The sequence below is a fragment of the Enhydra lutris genome, unplaced genomic scaffold (genome assembly GCF_002288905.1).
Source record: "Enhydra lutris kenyoni isolate GAN:26980312 unplaced genomic scaffold, ASM228890v2 scaffoldscaffold1, whole genome shotgun sequence".
Lineage (NCBI taxonomy): Eukaryota > Metazoa > Chordata > Mammalia > Carnivora > Mustelidae > Enhydra > Enhydra lutris.
The window spans coordinates 78,603,843-78,631,434 of record NW_019154085.1 but is presented as its reverse complement, the minus strand read 5'-3'; the positions used below and the strand labels follow the sequence as shown (position 1 = coordinate 78,631,434).

The 27,592-nt window shown below is 34.5% G+C and overlaps 1 protein-coding gene across 3 annotated transcripts in view; it reads left to right on the top strand.

Annotated features, from left to right (window-relative positions):
• Positions 1–27,592, top strand: part of LOC111143691 (NCK associated protein 1) — a 99,434-nt gene that overhangs the window by 5,368 nt on the left and 66,474 nt on the right. For 2 of the 3 annotated variants that reach the window (XM_022497532.1, XM_022497524.1), the window contains exon 2: positions 9,359–9,469. In XM_022497532.1, the coding sequence (XP_022353240.1) occupies positions 9,359–9,469 (111 nt within the window). Of the gene's footprint in view, positions 1–8,284; positions 8,303–9,358; positions 9,470–27,592 lie in introns of all 3 variants that reach the window. The other variant, XM_022497518.1, reaches the window with a different exon arrangement.

Here is a 27,592-nt window from a genome sequence, read left to right as displayed (position 1 = left end):
TTTACTGTATGCTGTTTGTATTGTTTAAATTTGTCCTTAGGTCTATGATGTACTTATTTATAGTTAAAGCAGTTGAATTTGGAGAGGTTAAATAATTTACCCAGTTCCCTTTTTGTAAAGTTTATTTATTTATGTTTTAGTAATCTCTACAAACGATGTGGGACTCTAACTCGTGATCCTCAGATCAAGAGTTGCATGCTTCTCCGACTGAGCCAGCCAGGTGCCCCTGCGCAATTCTTATTCTAGAAAATAAGAATTTAGATTGGCGACTTTTTTTTTTATTAAACCATAAGTATGGTTTCTAATTTAATTATTTTTGCCATTAGATTTATAGTGATTATTGACATTTTTGTGGTAGATAGAATTAGATTTTGGACACACAGTAACCTTAAAGAGATATGCAGTTATATTACAGAAATAATTTTTATTTTTACTGTAGATTACTTTTGTATGAACTTTCTATGGATTTGTATGAAAAGATCATTGAGATCATACTCTCAGTGTACCAGAATTATTGTTTTAAAAAAATATTTTATTTGAAAGAAAGAGTGCACTGGGCATAGGGAGAGGGAGAGAGAGTCTTAAGCAGACTCTGTGTTCAGCATGGTGCCCATGTAGTGCTCGATTTCATGACCCGAGCTGAAACCAAGATCTGGCCACTTAATTGACTGCACCACCCAGGTGCCTGCCCAGAGTGATTGTTAATGGAGACTTCTGTTTAGCTTCGTAATGTATTAAAATGAGAAATAGTTTAGAATTAGGAATTTTAAAATTCAATTTATTGAAAATGTTTTGGAGAAATATATTTTTATTAGCTTTTCATGTTCTGTGCATTTTTTCTTTGTGATTATTTCTTTTTTTTTTTTAATGATTTTATTTATTTATTTGAGAGAGAGAGAGAGAGCATGAGAGGAGAGAGAGATCAGCGGGAGAAGCAGACTCCCCGCCGAGCAAGGAGTCCGATGTGGGACTGGATCCCAGGACTCCAGGATCATGACCTGAGCCGAAGGCAGTTGCTTAACCAACTGAGCCACCCAGGCGCCCCTCTTTGTGATTATTTCTAAAATTTAGTCTCTGCTATTAAAATATAAAAATTGGAAGGACTAACCATAAAAATAATACCAAATAAATTGGAAATTTTGTTTTAAATTGGGGGAAGAGTATTTATAAAGCAGAAAGGAGAAGTGTAAACTGAAAGAAACAATGAAGTAGCATTTGTCTTTCCTAATGTTAAGAACACATGCAATCATTTCCCCACTTGAAGGTATATTTTGTTCCAAATTGAATTTGGATTTTTTTTTTTTTTTTAAATTTTTAGAGGGAGTGAGTATGCAGGATGTCGGGGAGATGGGAGGGACAAAGGGAGAGAGAAAATTTTAAGTAGGCTCCCCACCCAGTATAGAGCCCCGCAAAGATTTATTTCTTTGAGAGAGAGAGCAAGAGAGAGTGAATTCGGGGAGGGGCAAAGGGAGAGAGAGAGAATCTTAAGTAGGCTCCCCACAGAGTGAGGAGCCCAACCTAGGGCTCTATCCCAGGACCCTGAGACCTGAGCTGAAATCAAGAGTAGGATGATTAACTGACTGAGCCACCCTGGGGCTCCTAAATTTCGAATTTCTAATGTACTTTTTCATTTTAAATTTTACATAAAGTTAAATGGTAACATTCTCACACTGAAAATTTTGTAACATGAAATATAAGAAATGCAGTTAATAAAGTCCACCAGTAAGTTTGTTTCTTTCTGTCTTGGGGAGAAATTAGTAATTAGTAAATTAGTAGTACTGTTTTCTATTCTCAAAATGTGTTTTTGTTGTTGTTGTTGTTGGCTGTTTTTAAGATTGCCTTTATCAGTAAATGTAGTAAAATCTTCTTTTGATCCTTTTAGGAATTTGCAGTACTATAATTAGACTTTGGTAGATTTTTTTTTTTACTTAATCTGACAGTGATGAGACAATCTCCCGGTTAATAATTTCTTTTTTTTTTTTTTAAAGATTTTATTTATTTATTTGACAGAGATCACAAGTAGGCAGAGAGGCAGGCAGAGAGAGAGAAAGGAGGAAGCAAGGCTCCCTGCTGAGCAGAGAGCCCAATGTGGGGCTCAGGTGGGGCTGGATCCCAGGACCCTGGGATCATGACCTGAGCCGAAGGCAGAGGCTTTAATCCACTGAGCCACCCAGGCACCCCTTCAGTGGACCTTTAAAGAACAGATTGACTGACTGATTGATTGATTTATAAAATAAAGTGGAGCCCAACACGGGGCTCGAACTCACGACCCTGAGATCAATACCTGAGCTTAGATTAAAGAGTCAGATGCTTAATTGCCTGAGCCGCCCAGAGGCCCCAAGAGCAGCTTTTTTAAAACAGTAAAAATGTGGCCACATAAAATACTTGGAAAAAAACCTGTAGAATACCTTTTTTTTTTTTTTTTTTTGGTAAATTGAGATGTTTCTCTATATTGCAAGCTGAAAAATGTTTAAAACCTATAGTGAAATACACTTCTTCTTGTGAATTGAATAATAATTAGTAACTCATTTGAATCACTAAGATTTTTTAAAAAATGAATTTTGAAATATCTAATGCATTGAAATATTTAAGTTTGTGATTTTCCCAGAATTTGTGCTTGGAAAGCAGTAACCTTAAAATATATATATTTTAAGCTGGCTGTTATTGTCTCCAAGTAACAGGTAATTATTGATAAATTTGCATTAATTTTAAAGCATTTCCAATAATTCCAATATATTTTCTATGAAGCCTCTTAATCTAAATTTTAGCAGTGAATTGCTTTTTTTCCCCCACATATCCAAGCTCGAGGGGAAGTTCAGAGCACATTGGTTGGCCAAAATATAGGTGATACATACGAAAAAACAAAATAATTGAAAACAAAACCACTAATGTGAGACTTAAGTCTTGTTTTGCTCTTGATAGATTTTCCAGTATTTATTTAAACTTCATTGTATTACTTTCATTTTTGAAATTAAACAATAAAAGAATGATAGCTAAATTATTTTCTGTAGTCCATGATTTTAGGTGATATCTGTCTTTAGGCATTAATGTCAGTTAATTTCCTTGAAGACTCAAGGGATAATCTTGGTCCTGGTATGCTTTTTTTTTTTTTTTTTTTTTAATTTTAAAGATTTTATTTATTTATTTGACAGAGATTACAAGTAGGCAGAGAGGCAGGCAGAGAGAGAGGTGGGGAAGCAGGCTCTCCGCCAGGCAGAGAACCCGATGCGGGGCTCGATCCCAGGACCTTGGGATCATGACCCGAGTGGAAGGCAGAGGCTTTAACCCACTGAGCCACCCAGGTGCTCTGGTCCTGGTATGCTTTTAAATTTGCAAAACATACTTTAAAATCTATGGTTTTTCTTATTTATTGAGTAAAAATTAAATTCCTGTTTCTAGCATAAATTGGTCACATTTTGCATTTTTCTCTTTTTCCCTGACATATTCAGATAGGGCTAGTTTCTTTCTTGTACTTTCACAAATAGCATTCTCACTCTGAACTCTGGGATTTTGTTCATGTTTTTTCATTTACGTTACTGTATCTAAAAAATTGGTTTGCTCTGCAGTATTTTGGCAAAAGAATGTGTTGAGAATTGTTGAGAATTGCTGAGTTAGACTAGGACTTAAAAAATAAAACTGATGAAACTAAGCAGATTTTTCCTTTGATAGTAATTACTCCAGTGAAAGTTTTGAGCAGTTGAGGTGTTGAAAGAAGGGAACTATTTTTTTTTTTTTTTTTTTTTTTTTTTTTTTTACTGTTTTTCTGTGCATATATTTTTAGATAAGCATTTTTAGTGCTTTGGAATCTTTAGATACTCACAGCTAAACCTTGAGCAAGTCACTTAATTTTTCTGACGCTCCTTTCCTCTCTATTGAGAGATGCTTTAGGCAGTTTCAAAAGCATAGATGTTTTTACACACAACAGGTGCTTATAAATGTTCTTTTCACTCCCCACCCTTGGGTCTTTGTTTTCTTTTTCTTGATTGTTGCTTAATCTCTTATGAACAGATTGAGGATTATTTCTGTGTTTAATTTTTGTAACATCATGGTAAGTTTTTGGAAGAATATGTAGCATTAACCATGTAAAGTTAATCTGTGTTATGTAATCGGTTTGAGGAAAGGACTTGGGGGAAAGGGTTTTGGTGGTAGATTGACAGAAAAATTTGTTTTGAAGTTATATTTTGAAATCACACAAAGTCTGGTGTTGAGGTTTCTGGTCACAGATATTTATTTTGTGGCCTGAATGAAATATTATGTAGTTTTTTAGAACATCTCCGTTCTTTATTTTTGGTAATAATATTATATTTATGTTTTGTGAAAAAAATGAATTTGGAGATGTTGACTGATAATACTGAGCTAGAATTGGTTAAATGGAAAATTTTACTTTAATAATTGGGAACTCACTATAGATATTCATGTGTTTTGAGAAGTTTTATTTTAAAAAATGGAAGATTGTTCAAATAAAAATCTGAACAATCTATCCTGGGGAGTAGGTAGTATTAGTACCCTTACTTTTATGAATTAGAGAACTGAGGTTCAGAGATTAAACTACTTGCCAGGTAGTCATATGGGCTGAGCTCCTTGACTCAGATTTCTTAATTATTATATTTAAGTATTCCCCTTAACATTAGTGCAATTTTATCTTCCACATTAAATAGTCATAACTTTGTTGAATTTAAAGACAAGTAGAATATTCATAGAAAATAAAGTTGCAATTGTGGGAACTGGAAATTGAAGTACATAAATATTTAAATTTCCTTTATATCTTCTGGAATTTTAAGTTACAGTGTTTTTTGCATTATGAAAGCATGCTGAGTCAAGATTAAGTAAAATACATGGTTTTGGGGTTGTGGGGTTTTTTTTTTCTTTAAGTTCTGTGGCTCAGAAATGATCTACTTTTTGTCTAGTGATACAGCTCTTTTAGCCAATTATGCAAAAAAGCCTTTTTTTTTTTTTTTTTTTTGATAGGGCTGTAAGGTTCAGTTATTTAGGGGCAATTTTGCCTTGTACTCACCTTTTCTTTTCCTCTTTTTCTTTTTTGGTGTGGGGGAGGTAGAAATATTTAAAAGTTTTGTTTGATTTAGGCCTTTTGGTAAGCCTTTCTGATACATAATAGTCTAAAATTTGTTAATAATTAACTATAGTAGTATATGTTTTCCTTTTTTTTTTTTTTAAGTTTTTTTTTTATTTATTTGACAGAGAGAGAGATCTTAAGTAGGCAGAGAGGGCAGGCAGAGAGGGGGGGGGAAGCAGGCTCCCTGCTGAGTAGAGAGCCTAAGCAGGGGTTCCATCTCAGGACCCTGAGATGATGAGCCAAAGGCAGAGGCTCAACCCACTGAGCCACCCAGGTGCCCCTTTGTTGTTTTCTTAAATGTGGCACTTGAAAGGGTGATACTTTTGAGAGTGAAAGATTAATTTTGTATAATATAATAGTTACAGGAGAATAGAGTTTGATGTACCAACTGCAGACAATGTTTTTGAAATATAGGTTTTTGTTTTATGATTTCTTTGTCCTGTGTCCTGAAAATGAAATGCTTTGAGTGATGTTGGAGAATAATATTAATTTTTATTAAATGAGACTATATGGTTAGTTGGAATTTTTATTTTTTATTTTTGTTTAATTGACAGAGATTACAAGTAGGCAGAGAGGCAGGCTGAGAGAGGGAGGAGGAAGCAGGCTCCCTGCTGAGCAGAGAGCCCAATGCTGGGCTTGATCCCAGGACTCTGGGATCATGACCTGAGCTGAAGGCAGATGCTTTAACCCACTGAGCCACCCAGGTGCCCCTGAGTAGTTGGAATTTTGCTCTACTGCTTTGGTATAGGAGGAAACCCTTTTCAACTGAATTATTATGTAGGGCTTTTTATCAGATGTTAATTACTTAGATGTTAGTCTTTAGTCAACTCGTTGTTGTTGTTTTTTTCCTTGTACTTTTTCTTTTTTGTGTGAGTGTTCCTTACACAGTGTTTCTGTTGGTATTAAGTAAATAAATCAAGCAGGTTGACCATAAAAAATGAAATATGGACTAATACTTCTATATAGTATCTATGAGCCATGTATGTTTTATTGGCATTTTTGAATGCTCATGGTATTCCAAATATCTATGTTAACTGCACAAGCACATGCATGCACACAAGTAATGGGCCTGAAAACTTCTTAGGGTAAATTGCAATTATTATCAACCTATTTAACGGATGGAAAAACTGAGGCACAGAGGAGTAAAATCACTAACTTGCTTATGGTTATGCAGTTAAAAAGTGATGGAGTTAGGATATGAACATGGGACAGCCTATCTTAGAACTCATGTTCTTTTTTTTTTTTTTTAAAGATTTTATTTATTTGACAGACAGAGATCACAAGTAGGCAGAGAGGCAGGCAGAGAGAGAGGAGGAAGCAAGCTCGCCACTGAACAGAGAGCCTGACACGGGGCTCGATCCCAGGACCTTGGGATCATGACCTGAGTTGAAGGCAGAGGCTTTAACCCACTGAGCCACCCAGGTGCCCCAGAACTCATGTTCTTAACTACGAGGCTAAACTCTTTCTATAATTACAACATATTTGGCATTTAGAGAACAAATGAAGGAAATGTGTGATTGGAAAAGGGAATTGTGGTCATTATTGTTTTATATACTATGATAAAGACTATTTTGCAGTTATTCATATGAGACTTTTACTTGGGTAATTATAATTATTGAGACTGTTATTGACAACAGCTAGCATGTTTAGAGCATTTTAGAACACACATATGGTAGCCCTTCTGCTAAATACTGTACATGGTTTATCTGTCTCTTTTCTAATCCTCATAATGACCCTATGAGGTAAGTACTAATTTCCCCATTTAAACATGTAGAAACAGACTAGGAGATAATTTGTAGTATATTCAAGGTCCTATGGATCATAAGTGGTGAAGATTGAAACCCAGTAAGTCTTATTCTAGAGTCTGTTCTGTCTCCCAGGATAGTATGTTTAGATATGGCTCATTGAGCAATGTGGAAAAAGGTAAATCAATTCCACGAAAAGATTATACAACCATTTATTTTTTATTGAAATGAAATTTCATTCTTTATGTTTTCAGTGTAAGAAAGAAGAGTTCCTCGTATATATATATGCATCTATATATATGAGAATACATGTATGTTAGTTTTCAGATATTTGATTAAATTCTTACACAGTAAAATTTGTGATCATGGGAAATGCATATGGTAGTCTATCATATTTTCATTATTCAGTAGTCACTAATAATGTTCGAATGGATAGCTAAATTTTTAAATATTAGAATATGGAAGATAAAACATAACATTAAGAAACTGAATGTAATACTGAATAAATACTCAACAAGTGAAAAAAAAAACTGAGTGTAATAAAAAATAAAAAACTGAATGTAATTTGGAATCACTTTAGGATTTGCACCACCTCAGGCATATTTAGGGAACTTGATTTTCATTGTATCATTGGTGTAAGGAAATGCTAATTCGTAGCTATTTCTATTTGGACAAATTCTTAGTATGTGGTTCTTAGTTATTCTTATATATAGTAGACTATTTTTTGGGAAGTGAATTAATTGGCTAATTAGTTTATGAGAAATCATATTTTAAACAAATGATAGTCTACTCTGAGGAAAAGGCAGATGTATTTTAGTATTTACCATGTTGAAATGGAATTTGCATAGTTGTTTTGTGTCAATCTGGTTAAGGATTATGAAGTTCTAAATTTCTTAGGTTAATTTTATCTAATGTTTGAACAATAAGAGAATTCTTACTGCATTCCTATTTCCATTTGGAAAATAACAGGAATGTTTGCATTGATTTTTATACTTTGACTTGGAAGGGAGTTAGGTGATATTTGAAAGTAGTTTCAATTTGAGCTGAAGTGCAAAAGTCATCCAATAACAATTTATTTTTATTCTTGGCTACCGTTTCTTTTTAAGGTATGTAAAATTTCACTGACGGTTTTGCTCCTATTTTTATAGTTGCATGTAGTCTTCATTTTCCTTCTAGTATTATTTAAAGTTTATTTAGAAAGAGCACCAAGAAACTGACATGGTTGTACACTTACACAGTAGTATTTAAATATATATGAATAGTATAAACTCTATAAATCTATTGTATACTAAACTCGCTACTTAGAATACCTTTAAATTGTAGCACCATATAGTTCTAATCTTGTTTTGTTATTCATAGTCTGCGGTGCATAAGTTCTCTACTGAAACTACTGAAACGTATATCATAGTTTGACAATCATTGTTTACACGTAATTTTCTCTCTTTTTATTACAATGCTTCCCCAGCAAGGACAAGTTTGGAAGGTTTGCAAAGCTTTTCACCTTCCCTCTGCCCGCTTGCCCGCTTTCAGATCAGTTTCATGTTTCATAACTTCTCTCTCTGCAATTCACAACATAGCCATAGTAAACAATGAAAAAAACATTAAAATTGCAATATGTTTCCTCACACATAGTAGAGAGATAAAACTTTCTCAAAGGACACATTAAAAAAAAATGTAATGAGAAGTTAAATAACAATGTTATAATTTTAGCAATTCCCTGAGAAATAACATTTCACTAGCATGCAGTTTATTAAATGTCACATAACAAAACACTAAATAGTTTCGATTGTATTTGGTATTGCTAATAGTTCAGATAGAAAGTTCCTTCTAATAGTAGTGCTTGACATTTGTATAATGCTTTACAGTTTACTACAGAGAATGCTGTATGGCTGATGTGGTCAAAATGTTAACATTCCCATTTATTCTGTGCTTATGAGATATAGAACAGATGTAGATTCATTGTTTGAAGTGCTGCTGGTATGATGGAAAAATACTGTTGTAACTCAGATGTTCAGAGGAATAGGCAACACACTTTAGTAATATAAAGACAATTTTAGCAGCTTCCAGTTCTTTTGAACTAGGGCTCTTGTATTAAAATGTTTAAAGTGAATGAGGAAAACATTTTGGAAGACATTTAAACATAAGCTTATTATTTTATAACACTTAGAAACATTTCCAGTATTCTTCTGAATATTTAATTTTGTAATATTTTATTAGCTTCAAACGAATACAATCCTACCTCAAACCAAGACTTTTTTTTTTCTTTTTCTTTTTTTTTAGGTTTGAGCTTTTTCCTTCACTGCTGTTCTGCGCTAACTGCTTTGAAACTTTCCATGCATTTTTTTTTTCAGTAGAAGAACATCTCTGTACTGTCTCCCATTGCATATTTCAGCTGTGACAATCCCTGCACTTTGCCTATTCATTTTATCACCTGCTCACCAAAAACAATAAAATATCTTTAACTTCTGATTACAGATTTGCTGTTACTTGGTTTTAGAACAAGGATGCATTTCACTTTTTTATTACTGTTGTCTTATAGGCATGTGGAGATCCCAAGGCAAAACCATCCTACCTTATTGATAAAAACCTGGAATCTGCTGTGAAATTCATAGTCAGAAAGTTCCCTGCTGTAGAAACTCGCAACAACAATGTAAGTCATAGAAATTTTTGTATTGCTTGATTTTAGCAATCTGTAGGGAAAGTAATGTTTAGTTCTTATTTGTCTAATTCTTTGTATTTTGGTATGCCAATTATTTAACTTGATTAAGGGCTTTTGGGAACAATATTCTTTAAACTGGAAAAAATGATTCTGAACTACATCACCATTTTATTATAGAAGACATAAGATCTTAATTTCTTACACACTTCTTCTCTTTCAAGTTGGGACAGAAAGTAAGGTAATAGAAATGTATATATTCCAAATATTTGCATGACTAGTTGGGGAGTTTTTCCTTATAATCATAAACTTTAATTTGAAATTAGTAAATGTCTTCATAGAATTTGTATTCTTTTTAGTAACTATCTGTGTTTATTCTAAAATACACTTATTTCTTTAGTATTTTTATAATTGAGAAGAACATTTCTGAAAAATAATATAACAAGGTGATGGTATAGGATCTTTATTTTTCCATATTACTTTCTTCAGATGGAGTAGTTTTTCTTAGTATATAAAATATAGTCATATCCGGAGTCTTTCTGATATGTTTATATAATCTTTTGGTAGTTCTTTATAATAATTTCTATAAATAACTAATTTTAGAAAATTAGAGCTAATTTTATCTCACCGTGATCTTTTCATATAAATTTTGTTGACTTGGAATCTTTCTGCATGTCTTCTTTTTTAAAATTTTTTTTCTTTTGTAGTCTCATGTTATAATCTTTACTTTCTTTTTCCTTATGTATAAACTTAGTCTAGAAATTTCCTCTTATATATGGTCTCCGTACTTTTAAGAAACTGTTTAAAAAATATTTTGTCATCTTTTAGTTTCCTCAAATCATGTATATTTATTGAAGAATCATGTTTTCCCTGTTGATAATCACCTTTACTTAAAATATTGTAATGTAGAATCAATCAGAATTAATAGTCTGGTAAAGTGCTTTTTGAAGAATTTAAAAAAAGGTCTGTTTCTTGTGAGTATGGGTTAATAGAGGTCTTTCTGTGTTTCATAGATGATTGTGTTCCATAATTGTTACATTAAGGTATCAATTAGTTTTTGATTACACAATGGGTGATTCAAAGTATACGCTTCTTAAGAACACCATTATTTGTATGGAGAATTCTTTTTTAGTTATTGACATTAATTAACTGACTCATCTGACAGATAATATACCCACTCTGAATGAGAGAGATTTTGTAATGAAAATCTGTCCTACCTTTAGTTTTATATATACTTCTTTTTTCTCCTGGCTCATAAAATCTCTGTGATATGAACTCTCCAGAGAATCATTTAAGTTTAATTTGTGTGTGTGAGTATGTGTGTGTTTGTGTGTGTAAAGATCTACGTGAAAATAAGCATAGTTCCTAAATAGGAGGTCTTTTTTTAGAAAATTAGTAAGATCTGATTAAATACATGTTCACTGTTTTTGGAACATTAATATTTTTTGTTGAAGAGTAAATTAAGAATCTTTGCTTTTCCTGATTTGTGGGGCAAACTTTATAATAATGCTGCTGTTTTTTGTTTTTTAATAATTTTACTTCCCTTCTCAAATTCTGCAGCACAAAATTGACTTAAAAAAAAGTAAGCTTTTTTAAAGATTTTATTTATTTTTATATATTTAAAAAATTGACTTTTTAAAATAAGGTTTTTTTAAAGATTTTATTTATTTTTATTTAACAGAGAAGGAAAGATCACAATAGGCAGAGAGGCAGGTAGAGAGAGAGGGGTAAGCAGGCTCCCTGCTGAGCAGAGAGCCCAATGCAGGGCTCCTCCATTCCAGGACCCTGAGATCATGACCTGAGCCAAAGTCAGAGTCTTAACCCACTGAGCCACCCAGGCGCCCCTAAAACAACAGTTTTTATTAAGGTATAATTCACATACATACAGTTTACTCACTTAAGGTATACAATGCAGTGGGTTTTTAGTACATCCACAGAGTTGTGCATCCTGTACCACAATCAATTTTAGAATATTTTCATCACCCCAAAAAGAAACCCCAGACTTATTAGCATTCACTCCTGCCAATCCCCCATCCCTAGATAAACACTAACCTTCTTTCTTTCTGTATGCCTATTTTGGAGCTTTCGAATAAGTAGCATCATATAACATGTGGTCTTTTTTTGACTGGCTTCTTTTCATTTAGCATAATGTTTTTAAGGCTTATGCAAGTTGTAGCATATATTAGTACTTCATTTCTTTTTATTGCCAAAATATAGTCCATTGTGTGGATATATCCTTTTATATATCCATTCATCAATTGATAGATGTTTAAGTTGTTTCTGCCTTTTTTTTTTTAACTATTGTGAATAATGCTGCTGTGAACATGTATGTAAAAGTTGTTGTGTGAACTTATGTTTTCATTTCTCTTGGATGTGTATACTTAGAGGTGGAATTGCTGGGTCATGTGGTAATTTTTTGTTAAACCCGTGAAATCAGTTATATAATATTGTTGAATGTTACGCTGCTTATAGAATTTACTCTGGTTGTTCTGTTGCAAAGTCTGAGTTTTGTCATACAGCCTTTAAAACTATTCTGTGTAATGCTGTTCTGTTGTTTTTTGCCTACTGAAGTACTATGTACTAGGTATTTATGAAATTTTGTGATCTCAGTTTTGATCCGAGCCTGTTAAAATCCTGGTGAAAAGTTCCTGGCAAACTTGGGTTAGGAAATGAGAAATGAGTTTGGTTTTTTTTTTTTTTTTAATTTCATAGAAGTAGTTAATGGAGGTTTAAGGACTAGCAACGGTCCTTAGTACCATCTGGGAATGATAGAAATTTGCAGATTTTTGGCTGTTAGATATGCTGAAGAAATGGTATTGATATCATAGTCGGGTTTTTTCCTTCGTGTTTGGGTCTTTGAGTCATTGTATAAATATGTGCCACAGAGCATGCTTGCTTTATCTCATGGATCAGGGAGAATTACTGGTTAGCACTGTTTCTGTTTTGATTCAGGTAAGCACCACTTGTCCTCAGTTTCAGAAAAGGCAATCATAAAAATACTGTTTTGGTAAAAATTAAGCACAAATTTATTTAGATTTTTCCGTGATTTGATTCTTTTAAGAAAAAAAAAGGCTATCTTTGTGCTCACAGATAGCTGGTTATCTGGTATTCTGAGAAAAGGAGGTCACTATTATCTGATACATCCAGATTGGTGCCTAACAGTGATTTAACAGTGATGATGTTGGGCTCTGTTGAGTCAGTTTTACTGTCTTGCTCAGCCCCTTTGTAATCTGGTAGAAACTTTTGTACTCTCCCGATTCTGGAGTCAGGGTAAGTCAAGGAATGTTTGTTTTGTTTTCTTTTGTTTGTTTGTTTGTTTGTTTGTTTGTTTTCTGAGTTGTGATTTTGAACTGGATGCCTCATAGGCTTCAAAGCAGGTTGATTAGGGTAAAAGTCAACTGAATAAAAGTAATACCAGTTTTATAATTACAGCAGCATTTACTGAGTGTCTAATATGTGCCAGGCTATGTATTTTAATAGAGTTATTTTTCTTATTTAATTTTAGATTAAAGAAAGCATTTCTGAGCTGAGAGATTGTCTAATATATCTATAACATGGTATCTTCTGGTATTTTGAAAGTGACTGCCAGATGGTTTCTAATTTGTTTCCTGTAAGTTTCTTATGAGCATGTAGAGGGAAATCTGTAATTTTCCTAGATAAAGAAAATAGTAGAAACTTCTTATATTTTTAACAGGTAAAAATTATTTTGTCCAAGAAATTCTAAGGGGCATTTTAAGGAAGTGTTCAGGTGTATATATGTTAAAACATTTCTTTTGAAATATTTTTCCTAAAATATTTTAATTTCCTCCCTTTGTTCTGATGTTAAATTTCCATCTAAAAGCTACTTTATGTGTGTGTTTTTTTTTTTTTTAAAGATTTTATTTATTTATTTGACAGACAGAGATCACAAGTAGGCAGAGAGGCAGGCAGAGAGAGAGGGGGGAAGCAGGCTCCTTGCGGAACAGAGAGCCCGATGCGGGGCTTGATCCCAGGACCCTGGGAATCGACCTGAGCTGAAGTTAGAGGCTTTAACCCACTGAGCCACCCAGGCACCCCGTACTTTGTGTTTTTTAAAACAGTAAAAATATCTAACACAAAGGTGTCATTGTAAGGTTTGTCTATTTACTGTACATTTTAGTGTAAAACTTTTTGATTCCCAAATTAATGGGAAAGTGATATAAATTACTACCCTGTATATGTTGAATGAATTAGGTCTTAATTCCCTAAGAATGACGGCATTGTTGGTGAGGAAAGTGCCACAAGAACCGTACTGAGAATCTGGACTGAGATATAGGCCATTATTGAAATAATTAGAAAATTAAGTTTTTAGACTTAAGAGGAATATTTTGTGTTATAGGTATTACTTATCTCCTCTCTTAAGGAGCCCAGTACTACAGGATACTATGTAATAAATTAAAGTTTTTAAGTAGCTTACAGCATCACTTAAGGAAAGACAAAATAAAGCAACTCTAATACTGTTGGTTGTGAGACATAGCTTTAGAATCTGTTTTTTTTTTTTTATATTTTTAGAAGATTTTGTTTAAATGAATCTTGGAACACTGAAAAAATAAAATAAAAAAACAAAAAATACAAAAAAAGAGAGAAGATTTTGTTTGTTTTTTTGAGAGAAAGTGAGAGAGCACAAGCAGGGGGAGCAGCAGCAGGAGAGAGAGAAGCAGGCTCCCACTGAACAGGGAGCCCTATGCAGGACTAGATCCCAGGACCCTGGGATCAAGACCTGAGCCCTAGGCAGACGCTTAATGACTGAGCCACCCAGGTTTTGCTTTTAAACACCATCTTATCCCTAGTGCATGGTACTTAAGAGGCAATAAATAAATGTTTGATGAGAGAATAAAATTTCCTTTATTGTTTTAAATTTATGTCAGAACCCAACTTAGCAATATTTTTAAAATTTCATTATATTCTTAGCTAAAAAGTAACTATCCTTTTTAGTAGAGTTACACAAATATGTCTCATTAATAATACTACTGAGAATAAACTGGAGTAAGAATAGGAGTTCCAGCTTCTTAAAAACATAAATATGTTTTGGGAGTGGGATGCTGGTATCAAGGATGGGAGAAGGGAAGCTCTGACACATGCCATCATGCACTGTGGTTTAGTTAGAAGGGAAGGGTAAGGAAACTTACTTGTTTCTAGCTAATCTCTAAGAGGGCATTTGTTGTCTTGGCATGGTTTCCATTATGATGTGGTACTTAAGAATAGATGGACTTTGGAGCTAGTAAACCAGAATTTGAGTTCTAGCTGAATGATTTGGGAAAGTCATTTTACATCTTTTTTCTTTTCTTTTTTTTTTTTTTAAAGATTTTATTTATTTATTTGAGATACAGTGAGTGAGCGAGCAAGAGCGGAAGCTGGGGGAGCGGCAGAGGGAAAATGGAGAAGCAGATTCCCTGCTAAGCAGGGAGCCCAACTGGGGCTGGATCCTGGAACCCTGGGATCATGACCTGAGTTGGAGACAGACGCTTAACTGACTGAGCCACCCAGGCGCCCCAAGTCATTTCACATTATTTTAGTATATATGCTGCCGAAGTGAGCATAGTCATTTCACATCTTAAATCTTCTTTGTTCTTATCTCTAAAATGGTGGTAATACCAATTCTCAAGAATCAGTTTAATATCTCCTAAGTACTTAACAGATTTGTATGACAAATTGCTTTTGAAAAATGGAAGCTGTTACTTATATTACCTCGCTGACTTTTTGGTCTACTTCACTGGTTTTTCTTTTAGCTGCCCTTTATAAGGTGGGTGATTCTAAATGGCTTCCTGCCCTCCTCCCTCCTATACTCCCCTGCCTGCAGTATATATGTATGAAAACATTTACTTCATGGCTTCAACTAAGTAACAAACTGTCTTCTGTTTTCTGGGTTCTGGATCTGAATTCCGTCTACCTTTTGGATAGCTGCATAAGTTAAATAGCAAACTTTCATCTAGTATTGAACACATGGTTATCTTCCATTTTGTTTCTCTTTTGTCTTGAGTCTCTTTTTGTCTTGAATCATTATCTTCCACTTGGTTACCTAAACTAGAATTTTCAGAAACCCCTTTGACTTTTAGAAAATGTCAAGTTAGTCATTTAGGGCTCATCAGTTTTAATACTTGTAAGTTTTCATAATGTTTTGAATTTATCTCCCCCGCCCCCTTTCAGGTCTGCATCTCCTGCTGGGAGAAATGCTATGATAATCCAAACACTGCTTTTCCTGCCTTTCCAATCTCTCCTCATGTTGCCTCCCCCATTTCCCACACTGGGGGAGGCCAAACAAAACAAAACTAATCTGTTTCTCTGTTGTAACTCACATCTCTGTTTTCCTGGCCCAAGTACTCATCTTTGAGTCCTGTTGACTAGGATATAGTAGGCCAACAAATAACACTTTGGTTTTAAAAGGAATTATCTTATAATAAGATAATGTAACAATTTTTTAACCTTTTTTTTTTTTTTTTAAAGATTTTATTTATTTGTCAGAGAGAGAGAGAGACAGAGAGAGTGCACAAGCAGGGGGAGTGGCAGGCAGAGGGAGAATCAGGCTTCCCACTGAACAAAGCCTGATGTGGGTCTTGATCCCAGGACCCTAGAATCATAACTGAGCCAACGGCAGACACTTAACACATTGAGTAACCCAGCTGTCCCTTTGTGACAGTATTTTGATGGTGTATTTTGTCATTAGTCAATATGTCTCTATATATACTCTAATGGAAGCTTAAGGAAATATTTGGTCTTGACCGATTAAACTTTGCCAAAATTGAAAAATAGTGAGAACTAACTAAAGTGTCTATTCTTTTAAAAAGGTATCATCAACATTCATTTAATATCTCTTCTACATGTAATAGTCTTTAATTTTAGCTTGAATAAACAGAATAAATAAAAGAATGAACCCCTGATTAGTAGATACAACTAAGTCATGCTTTGATACATTTGAAAAGTATTTGAAATAGGTTAAGTACTGGCAGGGAATTGCATTAGCACTAATGACCTACCTAAACTGGTTTAAATTATCTTTCAGTTTTTACCAAAAATAATATGAATATATCGTAATGAGTCAAATAGTTCAGAAGAATTTAGGATGAAAAGTGATTATGTCTCCTATTCCATTATTTCCTACCCTGGTCATATTTCTCAGAAGGAACTTGTATAAGGAATACCTTATTTTTCTTTTATAAATTCATTTACCAATGTTAGACACTATATATAGTCTACAAAATAATTTTGTAGACTGCTACAAAAGAATTTGGGTCATTCAGTTTCTTGCTCCTTACTCACTCTCCTCTTCTTGATATTCAATAGGTTTTTTCCTTAATATTTTTGGATCATTGGTTACCTTATTTTTAAACTTTAAATATAGTTCTCTATTTTTATAGCCTCATCACAGTCATTTATACTTTAATGCTGTCAAAATTGTTAGTGCTTTCTTTTGTTTTTGAAATCATGAAGTGTTCTGAAATTGAATTATATACTGATTCTAAAAATTAAAACTAGTAAAGACCTGCGTGCTTAGTTTGCATTGTTTCACTCCATTGTCACACTGGACTTAGAATAATTTATATTACATATATGTATTTATGTCTATGCATATAATATATATAGCATTAAAATGAAATGGATTCTTTCTTCCAGAATTATTTCATAGTTAAATTTGTTTCATAGGTGCATCATGATTTTCTGTGTTTATAGTTATGTGCTTTGATAGAATTCTTAAATTTACCTGTCCTAATAATCACATTGATCAGCTTTCCTTTTTTTATGGAGCCCACTCTTCTATAACCTGCAGCCTTCTAACTCCCCTCTGGACAGTTTGCTTATGTCTGCTGCATACCTTTCGTCCTGGGAAATCTTCTCTTTGTTGTCCCACCAGGGCTTTCACATGGAGTTTTTTTTTTTTAAAGATTTTATTTATTTATTTGTCAGAGAGAGAGAGGGAGAGAGCGAGCACAGGCAGACAGAATGGCAGGCAGGCAGAGGGAGAAGCAGGCTCCCTGACGAGAAAGGAGCCCGATGTGGGACTCGATCCCAGGACGCTGGGATCATGACCTGAGGCGAAGGCAGCTGCCCAACCAACTGAGCCACCCAGGCGTCCCTCACATGGAGCTTTCATAAAGTTTGGGAATGCCTTGAAATTGTGTACCGAGTTTGAGTGGGAATGTATTTTTCAGCTTTTATTCTAATCTTAGGGATGATTCTTATGATCCCCAAACACATCTCTTTTGAAATCATAATCTTGTGGGACGCCTGGGTGGCTCAGTTGGTTAAGTGGCTGCCTTCGGCTCAGGTCATGATCCCAGCGTCCTGGGATCAAGTCCCATATCGGGTTCCTTGCTCGGCAGGGAACCTGCTTCTCCCTCTGTCTCTGCCTGCCTCTCTGCCTACTTGTGATCTCTCTCTCTCTCTCTGACAAATAAATAAATAAAATCTTAAAAAAAAATCATAATCTTGTATATTGTATATTCTCATTATACTAAACTGTAAGCATAACCTCTTCAGCTCACGATGCTGTTTTCCTGCAAATGAGACTGCCAGTGGACATTATACTGGGATTTTATAGTATAGCCCCCAAGGAGATACATTCCTGGCATTTGCAATCATCTATTTTCCTCAAATTTCCTGAAGTTATATCTTGCCTTTAGTGATAGTTTTTCAGCTGTCTTTCAAAGAATCCCTTTGGCTGCAATGGTAATTATGATCCCCTACCTAATAACAAAGGATGTTACCAATACCTACTAACTTGTTGATTTTTAATTTTTATTTTCTTTGTCATTTGTTTAAGGGGGCTCTAGGCACTTTTAGCCTGTACCCTTTGAGTACCCTTAGCATAGTATTTTACTGCTTATCATGGCAGGTCTGGTCTTACCTTTGGTCAGAAGTTATTTGCCAAGATCCAGAGTAAAAGACAACAAAAGAAACTACAATGGAGTAAATGAGAAGATTTTGTGAAATCACTTATTTTCTTTATTCTTCCTAGCAGTAATCTTGGCTAAAATTGTTTTAAATATGTATACCCATGGTCTTTGGCCACAAATAAATAGGATAGTATACTATGTTAGTCTTCTCTCTAGTGTTGGATAGAATGTAGAACATGGGAAAATTATTTAATTGCTTATATATTTTTTAAATTTTTATTTATTTGAGAGGGAGCATGAGCACATGAGTGGGGGGAGGGGCAGAGGGAGGGAAAGAGAGGAGTCTCAAGTGGACTTCACACTGAGCGTGGATCTCCCCATGGGACTCAGTCTAATGACCTGAGATCATGACCTGAGCTGACATCAAGAGTCAGATGCTTAACCAACTGAGCCACCCAGGCATTCCTTAATTGCTTATTTTTTAAGGAGTATTTTGTTTTGGGAGAGAATGTTTATGCTTTTCATGGCACAAATGGCCATGCTTTCTTTTGCCTCTAGGCATTTCTTTATTGCTGTCTTTACTATCTGGCAAAATATTTTACTCCCATATTCTTTCACTAGGCTAACTTCTTCTTGTCTTTTGGGTTTATGCTTAGATGTCAAGAGAAACTTTCTTTAACCCTCCAGTTAGGTTATGTGCTACATGTATAGTTCCCTCCATTTATCACTTACTTAATTCACTTATTTGAAAGGTTTGTTGAATGATGTCTGTGAGCAAAGTTCTGTTATGTGAGAAGGGATTCAGCAGTGAATAAACAAACCAAAATACTGCCCACTGTAGAGCTTATATTCTGTTGGGTAGAGATAGAAAAGAATATGAATATAATGCCAGGTAAAGATGAGTTCTAAGAAGAACAGAGCAGAGTGATAGTGGGGAGATACTTACTTAAGGTGACCAGGGAATGCCATTCTGAGGAGGGTGAAATTTGCAGTCATTGAGATGAGAGCTGATAGTGACTTGAGCTAGAATGGTAGAGGTGGAATATGTTCAGATTCTGAATTATTTTGGAGACTGAGCCATGAAATGTTCAGATACTAGAATTGTATTTTGAAGATAGAATCTAGAGTAATTTGCTGATGCATTGATAGGGGGACAATGAGAAATAAGATCTGAAGATTTTGGCTTGAACAGATAACAAGCTTTACTTGGGAGAGGATACAAGAGGAACAGGTTTGGGGTGGGAATATAGAAGCGGTGGTACTCACCAGCTCAAATTAGATATGTTAAATTTGAGGGGCCTGCAAATCTGAATGGAGATTTTGAGTAGCCAAGTCTATATGTAAGTATTGAGCTCATATATGTAGCATGAAGCTGAGAAGTTGAAGAGAAATTGTTAAGTGTTTTAATGGAGAGGATGAGTGACATAATCATTGAGAGGAAGAGAATGAATTGACAGTAAAAATTGGCAGTGAAAATGGAGTAATGTTGCTATTCAGTTATGGTTTATGATCATGAAGTGGGGTTGAGATCAAGTCAGCATGTGTATATTCTTTCTCTCACTGGGTTTTATCAGGCAGTAATGATGGAGGGAGAAAGGGACAAGGGTGTAATACAGTGAAGGGCCATTCAATTTTTGGGGGGCATTCAATTTTAAGATGGATCAAAATGGAAATAGAGCATGAGATGATGAATGGAAAGATGGTAGGGCAAATGTATAAGGGGTGCCTCAGAGTTCAAAGAATTGATGAAGATGTATAGGTATTAAGAGGATATTATCTGTATTAAGTTGGAGTTATTCTTAGATTGATGCTATTTTACCTTGTCTTCAAATCTCCCAAGAACAACAGATAAACAAAAAGGCCAGAAAGAAGCCATGACAGCTTAAGCATTAACGTTATTCCTCTTTATAGGCCTGCAGATTGAGGAAATTTAACATGCCATCACTCCCTGTCAATATGTAAGAAAAATAATTCCTGGGAGCCTTCTGTATTTTAGGATCTCCTTTAACTTTCCCCATCTTATTTACATCCTCACTGCCCTTAGAAACTTCTGCAATTCTTATTGTGGTCCTTTGCAAACTAGAGTGAGTGAGTTTGTGTTTGTGTTTTAAACCTCTTTCGTGTAATTACTAGTTGGTCTTTGTCTTGTATTAAGCATTATAGTTTTTTACTATATATTGTAGTGTAACCAGCTTCTAAAACTGGATATTTACCTTAAAAAGGTGAGATTTATCTGTATATCTACATAAATATCCCTCACTAGAGTATATACTCATTTAGAGGGCTATCATTTTACTGATAGTTTTATCCCCAGCTCCCTCATGTTGCCTGATAATAATAGGTTGGGATATTTGTTGATGAAATGAATACTATATTATTACAGTAATTCTTCACTTTCCTAGAGGTTACTTTTCATATCACTTGCCTCTTTGAATATCTCTGAGAACTAGGAAGGAAGCAGTTCCCTTTCAAGAATCTTCTCAAGAGGAGAGCCTAGGTGGCCCAATCCGTTAAGCTGAACCTTTGGCTCAGGTCATGATCTTCAGGGTCCTGGAATCTCAAGGTCCCAGGATTGAGCCCGGTGCTGGGCCCCCAGATCAGCAGAGAGTCTGCTTCTCCCTTTCCCTCTACCCCTTCTTATCACTGATGCTCGCTCTTCCAAATAAGTAAATAAAATCTTTAAAAAAAAAATCTTCCCAAGAAAAAGAAAGTGTGTGTCCACATATAGATATATTTATATCATTATTTGTAATAGCATTCATTATTTGTAATAGCCTGGAACTGGAAACAGTTCAAATGCTCAGCAGTCAATGAATAAATAAAATGTGCTATATCCACTTAATGGGATACTGTTTAGCAATTAAAGGGAACACACTACTGATGCATATTGTAGTATCAGTGAACTCCAGAAACATTTAGGCTAAGTGAAAGAAGCCAGATCGAAAAAGCTACATATTGTGTGATTCTGTTTTATAGGAAAAGTCTAGAAAAAGTAGATTTGCTGAGACAGAAAGTAGATCAGTAGTTGCTTGGTGCTGGGGGTGGTGGGGGTAAGAGTGAATTTAATGTAAGTAGGTACAAGGGAACTTTTTGGGATATTGAAAATTTTCTAAAGTAATAAGGTTGGTAGTGGCACAACTCTAAATTTACACAAAGTATTTAATCGTTCATTTATCATATTATGGTAGGTAAATTGTACCACAATAAAGCTATGAAAAACAAATAATTTTGAGCAGCCAGAAGTGGTATTTTAGAAAAAATAAAGTTTATTTAGAAATAAACCTTTTGGTTCTCACTATGTCAAGCTTGTTGAGTTTACTTAGGCAAAATTGTAACAAGTCTATTTTCTAAAGCGCTGTACATTAAAGGTACTCTTATCAGGAGCAAATGATAATTGACAGGAAGAGAAATAGAAACTTTAAAAAGTGAAAAGTATAGCTAGCGAGGACTGTTTAATGTTAGCTTATTACCTTGTATATGTCAGCAGCACCTAAGGCTATCTTGACATGAATAGCTTGGTATAATTATTGATTACAGTGATGACATCTAGTCAGTAAGAAAAGCTTGATTTCTTTCTGTGTCCCCAGGTTGTGAAAGCAATCACATATTATAGAAAAATTTATAAAAATTAGTTATTAAAATTCAGTGTGAAGGAACTAGCTTCATTTATATTTTTACTTATATTGGAAAATTGTGCCATTATATGAGGTAAATTATATTATTAACACAGTGTGCTGTCTTTTATATAAACCTGTTATGCCTAACCACACTATACTAGGATCTGTAATTAATGGTTTTTCTAGTAGTAATGATAAAATTACAGTAGTTTCATCAGTTTGCATTAATTTTGACCATCTTGTAACCAGAAATCTTAAACTTTCAGGATTTTTTCTGATGCAAGTTAATGCACTGAGGTGGTCAAATAGAGATTATTTTAATTTACCTAGTGCTACATAACAGACCACCCCAAATCTTGCTGAGCTTAAAACACAACTTATTTCTTATCATTCTGTGATAAGTCTTACATCACAGCTGCATTTAGCGGTGAGTTGGCTGGGGGATGGGCCTAGCTGGGCTTAGCAAAATGCTGAACAATTTCTTTCCACATGATATGATATTTGAGGCTTCTTCACCCATGGCATTTTAGGACAGTGTTCCCGAAAGAGGAAAATTGGAAGCCATAAGGCCTCAAGTTAAGAGTGTCATTTCTGTGGCTTTTTGTTGGTCAAAGCAAGTTACAAGACCAGTTGAGATTGTAAGGGTGGAAAAATAGACTGTAATTTCTTGATGGGAGGAGTAATTAAAGTCCTCTTACAAAAGAGGCAGTCTTTAATTTTTTTTGCCTTTCTGTTCTTTAAAATATAAAATTATGCTTTTCAGAATTGAACAGATGACTAGCAATATTGGAAAAAGTTTGGATTTATATATAAAATGAAGAGGTTGAATTAGAGAAATTCTTGGAAGCTTCAGTCTGATGAGGCTACAAATAAATACAAGTATTTTCTGAAAATAGCTTTGGCTTTGCTTATTCCTATACTAATTTTGTTTCATTGTAGGGCAGCTTCAATGTTGAAGTGTATTGAAGAGGTGTTTGGGCTTTGAAATTTGACCTGTATTGGCATTTTACCCTTTTATGGTCTATTTCTGTATCTGGAAAGTGAATATAAAAATATACCTGGATTGGGAAATAGAAGAAAGTTCTGGAGATAGATGGGGGTGATGGTTGCACGACTATGTTAGTATATGTATATTTTTAAGATTCATTTAGAGAAAGAGACCACAGTTGAGTTGGGGGGGGTAGACAGGATAGAGTGGGAGGGATTAGGGTTACTTTCCCTAAAACTTACTTTTTGTTCAGAAAAATGCATTTCTGATATAATTGACTACCAATAGAATCATTTTATATATGATAAAAGAAGAATCCTACAAAATCCTATGAACCTTTTTAAAAAATTGTGTACTCTGTGTGAATTTGGACTTTCAGGTAATCTTAAGAGATTTGCTTATATTGGATAGGATATGTCATTCTCTTTAGATGTTTCATATTTCCTTCTCTTATGCTTTCTTATCCTGGAAAGACATAATGAAATATTTTGCCCAACTTTGAGGATTTGTTCAAAGGATTAAATCACCACTCTGTGTTAGGATACATAAACTCATTTGAGGCATGAGTTGATGCCTGATACTACATTCATTTACAGTCAGCAGTGCAATTTGAAAATTGACTTCATGATTTTTATGTTGAGAATCTTGAGGATTGGTGATGGATTGATTGTCCATCTGTGTGCTATGTCCATCTCAATGCTGGTGATACAGCAGAGGATGATACAAATGCCCCTGCTCTCATGGATTTAAGTTCAAGTTGAGATTTTAGACAACAAACAAGAGAAATAAATACATACTTTGATTGGAGATAAGTGGTAGAATAAGGAGTTAGAGAGTAATGAGGAAAAGGAGACTATTTTAGAGAAGAATGCTTAACAGTGGCTTCTCTGTTACTTCACTTCTGTTGGAGTGAGTTATGCAAAGAAGTGGAGAAGAACACCCCAGACTTAAGAAAGAGCAAGTGCAAAGGCTCTGTGGTAGGGCCAGCCTTGGTGAAGTTGATTAAAAGAGCAGGAAGAAGACCAAAACGTTAACTACTGAGTGAGGCTAGAGGAGAATGAAGGGAGATGAGGTCTTAAAGGTAGGCAGGTCTACTATTTAAATTTGATTCTGAGGCTCTGGTAGGGACTTTGTATTTTAAGTGCGATGGGAAACCATTGGAATTTTTAAAAAGCCTTCTATTTTGAAGTAATATTAGACGTGAAAAAATTTGCAGAAATAATGCAGAGAGTTCCCATATACTCTTTACCCAGTATTAATATCTTGCATAACCATTATTGGAATCAGTTTTTTGAGATAGCATGTTACTTTAAAATTCTCACTCTCCCGCTTCTATGTGGAGAAGACTGAAGAGGCAAGAGATGGAAGTATAGAGTCCAGTTTGGAGGCTAGTGTAGTAATCTAGATGAGAGTTGATGAGGGTGGTAGCTGACAGTTCCTTAAGAGGTTTATCCAAATAGCTTCTTCGGGACTCATACTTTTATTTTATTTTTTTAATTTTTTTTTTTTAAGATTTTATTTATTTATTTGACAGAGAGAGATCACAAGCAGGCAGAGAGGCAGGCGGGGGGGGGGGGAAGCAGGCTCCCTGCTGAGCAGAGAGCCCGATGCGGGCCTCGATCCCAGGACCCTGAGATCATGACCCGAGCTGAAGGCAGAGGCTTTAACCCACTGAGCCACCCAGGTGCCCGGGACTCATACTTTTAAAAGCCTGGTTTAGAATATCATACTAAGAAACCGTACAAAGCTTTCCCTGAGACCAAACTCCTATACTTGGTTGTTTTTTAAGAGGAACCAAACTCCTATACTTGGTTGTTTTTTAAGAGCAATACTAGCATAATTTAGACCAAGAAAAATACTGTGCATAAGCAACTTTGTTAATGAAAGAAGGTAATAATTGAAATAAACGAATAAAGAACTATAGCCACATTTCTTTGTGTTCAAAGTCAGTGAGTAGCTCTCTTAGGCCTTGGTTCCTTGTTTTAAGTTGTCAGTACTTTTTCTTTGAAAGAATGAAAACTAGTAAATACTACATTTCAGTCATGTTTTTAGATACTTTGTGTGGAAAATGCGTCTTACTTTGACAAAGATCAATTACCGAGATTTTTCATTGCAAAGGTATCTTATTTTATAATCTGCGTGGCTACTCTTTTACTTGAATGGTAAGAATAATGATCCATGGTTTGAAATTTTAAGAAAACATTGCATAACTATATACTTTGCTAATGTATATAGTTTATCTATGAATCCATGATATAAAGCATTAATGAACAGAATGCATTCTTCTCAGAGTTGTGCTTTTCTAATGTTCTGTTCCGTAACATTAAACAATTTATTACTAATTTATGTTCTTAAACTATTTCCTGCTTTTTGTTCGCTATAAAACAATGAGGTGATGAATTAAGAAAACTTTGTTCTGGATGTTGAACCTAAAATTTAAGTACTTTTTGGTAGTATCTACTCTCCCTCACTTTAGGAACTAAGTGGTAGCATTTTTTGTGGTTGAAGTCTGAAAATTATAGACACTTTTGTTCTTTGTTATAGGTTTATATAATTTATTTTCATTAAATAGAGTACATAATTGAGATGATTGAGTGAGATACTTGTAGAATATTTGGAACAATGCCTAGCAAAAAGTGCATGCTCACTTAATATTAACTCTTATTAGAAGTACTGTAAGTAGTATTGGGATCATTTAAAATAGCCTTGTTTTTGGTTGTTTTGAAGAAGTGGTCTGTGAGCCTCCTTTGTTACTTACTTAATATTTAATGGGTAGCTTCTGGGTGTCAGGTACTGTCAGATGTTCTTATGTACTTTATTTTGGCACATCATAAGAGTATTAGGCTCTGAGAGGTAAAGTCATATAATCATCGTTGTGCAATAAGAGGTAGGCTTTCTTTTCTTTTCTTTTCTATTTATTTTTTCAGTGTTCCAAGATTCATTTTTTATGCACCACACCCAGTGCTCCATGAAGAGGTAGGCTTTCTAACAAAACTACCCAAACCTGTCATCTGTCATTGACATATAAAGGCCTTTTAATTTGTCAAAATCACTCCTCTCATAGATGTTTATATTGCATAATTTCTTACGTGCAGAGCTATATGATACAGGTTGTGGAGACTGAAGAAATGAGTTGCATACACTGTCTTATAGTGTTGGAGATAGCTGTGATACATGGAAGAAAATGATATTATTAGAAATTAGACACAAATAGAGGACGGAGTTGTTGTTTGCATTCAGGGAAGAAGGTTAATCAGGAATGGTTTTTTTTTTTTTTTTTTAAAGTTTTATTTATTTATTTATTTGAGAGAGAAAGAAAGAGCCAGTGTGAGCGGCAGAGCAAACCCTGCCCTGAGTGTGAAGCCCATTGTGGGGCTCAATCCCACATGACCTGACCCTAAATCAGGAGTCAGATGTTTGTTTAACCAGCTGAGCAAAGGAGGTGCCCTCAGGGATGGTTTCTTGAAAATAGGTTAACATTTAAACCAAGTGATTTGGGAGTAGTGGGATTTGGACATCTCAGTAGAGGAAACAATGAAAACATGAGATAAGAAAATAGTGAATAATTTGTTTTGGCTACTGTGTGTGAATGAATGTAGGGGAAATTTTAAGATCGGAAAGTTAAATTAAATTAAGGACCAAATTGTGTAGGGCTTTGAAAACGTGACTGTTTTGAATTCAGACATTCTTTAGTTGAGTTCATTTCTTTTGGTCATTGTAGAAGCTAGTTACATATGGTTGGGGGGAAATAAATTGAATGAGAAATTTAGACCACAATGAGATTTTGTTATTAAAAAGGGAAATTGGTGGGTATGCAGAATAGTACAAAGAGCACTTTATTAGGAATGAGGAAATGAGATTTCCAATTCTGGTTCTGCCATGAAGTAGTTATATAACTTCGGAACAGTTCTTTTACATTCTGTGTACATTAGGTTATCAGTATGTAAAATGAGATTTGTATAAAGAATCATTAAAGCCATAATGAGATGGTGACTATGTCTTTTTTTTTTTGTCCAAATAGGATGCTGAAATTGAAAGATACGATTAATAATTAAGCCCAGTTGCAACTGAATTATATTCTTGCTTATCTTAATGAGTCTTTCACCTATTATGTTTCAAAACTCAAATTTAAAGTACTGAACAGCAAGAAAAAGGACTAAGACATTAATCAGAAATGTTTAATGTTGAACAAGGTGAAGGTAGTATAATCTGAGGAAATAGAAGCTTTTAAAAATTAATTATTTTTAATTGAAGTATAGTTGACATACGGTGTTACATTAGTTTTAGGGTATGTGACATAGTGATTCTGTAAGTTTGTATGTTAATACTACGCTTACCACAAGGGTAGCTACCATCTGTCACAATACAGCGCTATTATAATAACACCATGGCCTATATTCCCTGTGCTATACCTTTTATCCATGACTTAAACTGATTCCATCACTGGAAGCATATGCCTCCTACTCCTCTTCACCCATTTTTACCATCTGCCACACCCTGGAAATAGAATCACTTTTAAATAAGTATCTGCTTGATGTTATGAGTGGTACTGATTAAAAATGTGCGTATGAACATGGAATTGTTTTGAAACAGATATATTCTTCAAAATAAAGGCAGTTACTCTCATAGATAAAGCTAAAAACAGTTACACATCACTGTAAGT